This window comes from Plutella xylostella, chromosome 6, assembly GCF_932276165.1.
Source record: "Plutella xylostella chromosome 6, ilPluXylo3.1, whole genome shotgun sequence".
Classification (NCBI taxonomy): Eukaryota; Metazoa; Arthropoda; class Insecta; order Lepidoptera; family Plutellidae; genus Plutella; species Plutella xylostella.
Window position 1 is genome coordinate 10,100,475 of NC_063986.1, and position 6,000 is coordinate 10,106,474.

Genomic DNA, 6,000 nt, shown 5'->3' on the forward strand with positions numbered 1-6,000 from the left:
TTTTTGCTACACTCTTCAATTTGTTCCTTTTCCGAGCTCTATCAGGGTCCACAATCACAATTTCCTCAACATTTTCAATCATATTCGTTATAAAACACTGGGAGCCTCGAAATTCTCACCAAGACTGACGCCATGTTGAAAAAATTACGCTCTGTGATTGGCCGGAATGGACTTGTGAAAATTTGTAATGCGAAACGGTTAGACTTAAAAGGATTTGAAAAAAACTTACTTTTTTAACGGCTTTTTTCTCATGGATGCCTTGCACTTATTAGAACTCGAAGGGCATAGGCAAACTGACATTTTAACGGAGAACACGACTAAATCAAAAAGTAAATTTTTCGGGTAGGTGGACATATGGCAGTTTGATATTCATCCACTCAGAGTGGATGAATATCAAACTGCCATATGTCACGTCCACGTAAAATTTGGGAAATGGAGGTTTTTGTTTTCTCTATTATTTAATGGTCATAGAACTTGCCCCGTGATTTAATCAGTTGACTTGTGACCTTAAGAATGTATTTTAATAAACAAATCCATTATAACACTCATAGAAAGGCGTAAAAGTTAATAAACAGTTTGGACTTATAGCAGTTTGATATGCCCATACAAGACTTATGCTGTTTTGATATGAGTCATAAGGACTTATAGTTGTTTGAAAAATACTAATATCATGGGCCGGACTCAGTAAGACTAATATAGTATATATTCTATTAAATACAATTAAGTTAATCAACCAAAATTTATCGGTAGAAAAGTACCTACCTACCGTATTATATTCTACCCAATACGGCCCTGTGCTTACTACGAAAATGCTTTGTGATTGACACGTGGGTTGGAAAAAAGGGGTTTTAAACTTACTTCGCCATAGTTTTCTGTCGTTTTTTGCTACACTCTTCAATTTGTTCCTTTTCCGAGCTCTATCAGGGTCCACAATCACAATTTCCTCAACATTTTCAATCATATTCGTTATAAAACACTGGGAGCCTCGAAATTCTCACCAAGACTGACGCCATGTTGAAAAAATTACGCTCTGTGATTGGCCGGAATGGACTTGTGAAAATTTGTAATGCGAAACGGTTAGACTTAAAAGGATTTGAAAAAAACTTACTTTTTTAACGGCTTTTTTCTCATGGATGCCTTGCACTTATTAGAACTCGAAGGGCATAGGCAAACTGACATTTTAACGGAGAACACGACTAAATCAAAAAGTAAATTTTTCGGGTAGGTGGACATATGGCAGTTTGATATTCATCCACTCAATTATGATTATTTTGTCCTTTTTTCGAAAAGTATTGCACTAAAACTTATTGATTGGTAACGCAGTGGGAAACTTTATTATAGAATGAATAACAAAACTGAGAATATTTTGTAATTTAAACTGTTAGATTAATGTTTTTTTTCTTACTTTTTATCTGGTATATGTTTACGAACCAAAATATATGTTCCTAACAATAAAACATAATTTTGTATGAAAGTAACGCAGTAGTATTTTTTTCTCATCGTTCCTCGATTAAACGTCAATAACTTTAAGAAATAGCAAGAAAACATCGCTGCAAATGTATTTAATGAATAATTTAAATGTTAATTAACATAAATAAATATTGAAAGGTTAATTAATAAGAAGTTTATTTTTGAAAAAAATATCTGTAAAAGTATGTCAAATTGTACCCAAAATAAAATAATGGCCCACTTATATTATTTTGATCAACTTCTAACATGAATGTTTTAAAAAAATTGGGTCATTTGGTGTTGGCATTTTTTGTAAGTGGAACTTAATCATTGTTCGTGAGAATGTTACATTTACATCAGTCACCAACACTACACTAGTGGACATTATGCCTATCCACAACACTCTGTTCTCAGCTTTCCTAAGAAGCCGTGGGTCCAGACACAAATCTAAATCTAAATCCAGCAGGCTAGACGGCGTCCCACGTTGCTTTTGGAAATGGCACTTACCACTGGAGCTGAAAATACAAGGGCCATCAAAAACATGAAGGCAGATATATAATCTTTATAGTTTCGTTATAAAGATAGATAGATGGGAGATAGTCACGGAAGGACGCGACTGAAAATCAGTGCCGCGTCAGGTGGGTGGATGCCACCTCACTTGAAGCGGTGTAAGCTGAGGCGCGGGCCTTTTCGGTGCTGGACAACACACACCGCTATTACTTATAAGTCTATATTATATAAGGTTTTTTATTTGTTATTTTCTTTTTTTTGTTTTTGTGTTTTTTCTTGTGGATTTTTGGTGTGTGCTGTGTGGTGTACCGAATAAAGAATTTTTATCTTTTTTTTTTTTTTATGTTTATAAAAGTATAGGTACTTACAGTGGAATGTATTTGCACATTCAGTTATATATATAGGTTATTTTATGACGATTTTTATTTCCGCACCTACTTAACTAACATATAACATTGAACACAACAGAAATGTTAGCGAGATTACTATGTTTAGGTGTGGACGTACACATTCAGAAACTTGAGGTGAGGCCCGGGAGCCATGGTTGTGGGCTGCTTAGGATGAAGCCCCATTGGTGCGATGTGCTGCGTTACGTCGAGTCGTCGAAGCAACATAAAATGTTTTAACAAAATTTACCTACTAAGTATCTTTTTTTATAATAAAATTCCAACGGGAAACGAGGCGATACAAAGCCTTCGAATATAACCTCATGTAGAGCTATCATAACGGTGTCCAAATATTTTAGTAAAACAACTTTATTTACAGTAAAGCAATACGGCATTATTAACATCGGGAGCCATTATTCGCGTCAACGGGTTTGGCTCAACTGTTGCCGGCGATAAATTGAGGAAAACGACGTTTAAATGTAACTACAGTACGTCTAGTACGGGCTTGCAATATATGTCAACGTTGATAGAAATCGTAAGCACGCCAAACTATTAGTTTCCAACTGAATTGGTAGTATGAGTTACATTTTTTGATTATAGTTCATGCGATATAGTTTATGCTAAAACTCGATTGTGCGAACTTCACTCTACATACTCTACCTCTTTCTAGCACTTGTAAAAAGAAAAAGCAAACACACATGTCATTTTGGCGTTTTGAATTTCGTATATTATATGTCAATGACTGTAACCAAAATATATATGTCAAGAAATTTGGTTTACTAGCATTCACATATATATTACTAGTTTAAAAGCTTTTTTTATAAAAACTATCAATTTTAAAATGTCTCGCACAAGTGCAACGCAATTCGAAGTAATTGTCGATTTTATGGAAAGGTAAGTACCTACCTACTTACTATATTTACGATAACTTTAGGTAAAATTGTAGGAATAAATTATATTTTACTAGACCTAATCTATTCGTGCTTTTTACAGGAATGGGGACCTAAACAAGCCTGCCGATGGACCCCACGGCAGGTTAAATGCCATAAATAAGTGGGCTGACCTCACTCGTGTCCTCAACTTGGACACAACTGGCACGTCCAAGACTGTAGACAAGTGGAAAAAGGTATTTATACAATCGATAGTATATAATTCAAAAACGTTGAATGTTACATAGGTGTAATATTGATTAGGATGCACGTTTATTTAAAATTATTGTTTGCTTTGCATGTTAAGGTGTGGAGTGACTTAAAAAACAATACAAAGAGGAAGGCTGCAAAAATTCACCGCGCTGCCGGTGGTACAGGTGGCGGTCCCGCGTGCAGGCTGGTGCTGACGGACCTGGAGCAGCGGGTGCTGGCTCTCACTGGTTCCCAGGCTGCTACAGGTCTTCTCAATATTGAAGAAGTTGGAGTAGAGGTTTGTTCCTGCTTTGTTCTTTATGAATTGAGTAAAGTATTGTCGACAGAATAAAGGCTGAGTATATAATAATACTAATAATGTGAATCTGGGAATGTGAATGGGTTTCTTTGTACCAGAGAGTGCTAATCTTACCCACTCAGCTACATTACATAGAATTGCCAGAAATGGTGACATAGTTTTGTTGTCACTGCTTAGTTACGTAGTACTTACAGAGTTTTTAAAAAGTATCCTTGGAAGCACACAATAACTAGTTTTTGTAAAGATATATATATGTTATTAGAAAGAAGAATTAAGTTAATTTATTATCCTTTCAGATTGACCAACTGACGTTTAATACTGAGGCAACACCAGCGCCGCCGCCAGCACCGGCAGCAGCGGCGCCAGCGCCGCCTCCGCAGTCACCTACACCTTTCCAGTTAGATGTGAGCCAAGTTGAGGACAGTAAGTATTACTTTTATTGTACTATCTAATTTATCTACATACTAGCTGTTCGTCAGAGCTCGCGTCGTCTTAAAAAGTTTTCCAGTGGGAATTCCGGGAAAAAAAGTAGCCTATGTGTTAATCCAGGGTGTCAGCTAACCCTATACTAAATTTCACTATCTGGCTATCTATTGCAATAAATTCTAATTAACAATATCATATTTTTTCCCAGTGAGTGAAGATTGGGATGGTCTAAGAGGTATTACACCATTTGTGGAGGTGACTGTACATGGTGTAGAATCGCCTACGGCCCATTCTGCACATGTGGGGAGCCCAATACGGCCTGTCTTTGGACGAAGCCCAAGACGCCCTGTCGTCGGACGAAGCCCGATACTTGCTGCCCCAATGAGACCAAGGCGGAGTCCTAGGACAGGGCGTCGACGCGTGATTCGTCCGAGGCAGTCCCGTCCTCGCCCACAAGACGCTGCAGCGTCCCAATTCGTGGCGTGTGACGAGAGGTGGCAGAAGTTATCAAGAGAGTTTGGCACTGAGCATTTCAATTTGAGGAAAAGAGAACTTGAGATGCAGGCTCAGTGGCAAACTCTCTTTGCTAAGGCCATTAATGTAATGGATAAATTTATAAATCATAAATGATTATTTAAATACTTATCCATTGCAATAATGTCACCTTTTTTATTTATTTAGTAAGTTAATGTATATAATGTGTATTTTCTTTAATGGTGACAAATAAAGTGTATTGTGTTGTATTATTTAAACATTTATTTTTCATTCCTACTGGCTGATTTAAATTGGTTCAGTGACTGGACGTAGTAAGGCACGACACAGTGGCATTGGACTGGGTTGAAACTAGCGTCCATACGGGGTCAGTACCAACACAGTTCCTTCTCTACTGTGTTGCTCACTGGGTCCAGTCACTGAACCAATATAAACTAGCCCTAATAACAGTCCACACTATCCCTCCACATTCTTTTTTAAAAGTTTTGGTTAGGTTAAGATTGAAACAAAAATAGATTTTATAAAATAGTATATTAACGAAGCCTCACACAGCTGCTCCATGAATAGCGTTGGCCAAACGATCTCGGACTAAACGTCCTAGTGTTAGTAGGGTTCGGTCCTCTTGCCGCGGTATCTCAATCCGATGAAATTCTTCAATTACTGTAAAGAATGGAAAAATATTTTTTAATGAGTTACATGAGTTTTCTAATACTTGCTAAATATTATACAATTATTAAATAATATTAACCATTCATTTGATTTTCGGGACGAGGCACTTTAAACTCAATTGAAATGTTGTGCAAAACACTGCAAGCCGTGATAATTTTTGCACATTTGTCCGGCATATAGTGCAATACACGATCCTTGCACACACATCTCCATCGGTTTTTCAGACGCCCAAAAGTATTTTCTATGAGCACCCGAGCTCTGCTGTGGGCAGCATTGTATGATTCTGCTGCAGAACCAGGTGCAGGGTTGTTGTAAGGAGTCATAAGCCATGGCCTTTGTGGGTATCCAGAGTCACCTGTTGATAAGTTATTTCCATTTTAGTACCATGTACCGTAGTAAATTTAGCAACAAAATTTCCAAAATCATACAAACCAAGAAGCCAACTTGATTCACCATTCCGGTGCAATGTTTGCATTAGCGTGTTGATCTGGCTGTTTTCCCACACAAAAGCATCATGACTTGCGCCTCCAAACTTGGGGTTGATGCTGAGGATCCGGCATTCATGATCACACACCTAGAAATAATATGGTAAGTATTTATTTATAAACGCTTTATTGTATACTAAATA

The 6,000-nt window shown here is 37.2% G+C and overlaps 1 protein-coding gene across 1 annotated transcript; it reads left to right on the forward strand.

Annotated features, from left to right (window-relative positions):
* Nucleotides 1–3,089: 3,089 nt before the first annotated feature.
* Nucleotides 3,090–4,963, forward strand: LOC105389932. The gene is made up of 5 exons (XM_048621791.1): nucleotides 3,090–3,239; nucleotides 3,339–3,471; nucleotides 3,582–3,764; nucleotides 4,082–4,208; nucleotides 4,420–4,963. Exons 1-5 carry the CDS (start codon nucleotides 3,187–3,189, stop codon nucleotides 4,839–4,841), a joined length of 918 nt encoding a protein of 305 aa, XP_048477748.1. The 5' UTR covers nucleotides 3,090–3,186; the 3' UTR covers nucleotides 4,842–4,963.
* The last annotated feature ends 1,037 nt before the right edge of the window (nucleotides 4,964–6,000 follow it).

Coding starts and splice junctions, on each gene's coding strand:
- LOC105389932 (XM_048621791.1), top strand. CDS start 3,187: ATGTCTCGCACAAGTGCAACGCAATTCGAAGTAATTGTCGATTTTATG. Junction 3,240..3,338: donor ATTGTCGATTTTATGGAAAG/GTAAGTACCTAC, acceptor TGCTTTTTACAG/GAATGGGGACCTAAACAAGC. Junction 3,472..3,581: donor CTGTAGACAAGTGGAAAAAG/GTATTTATACAA, acceptor TTGCATGTTAAG/GTGTGGAGTGACTTAAAAAA.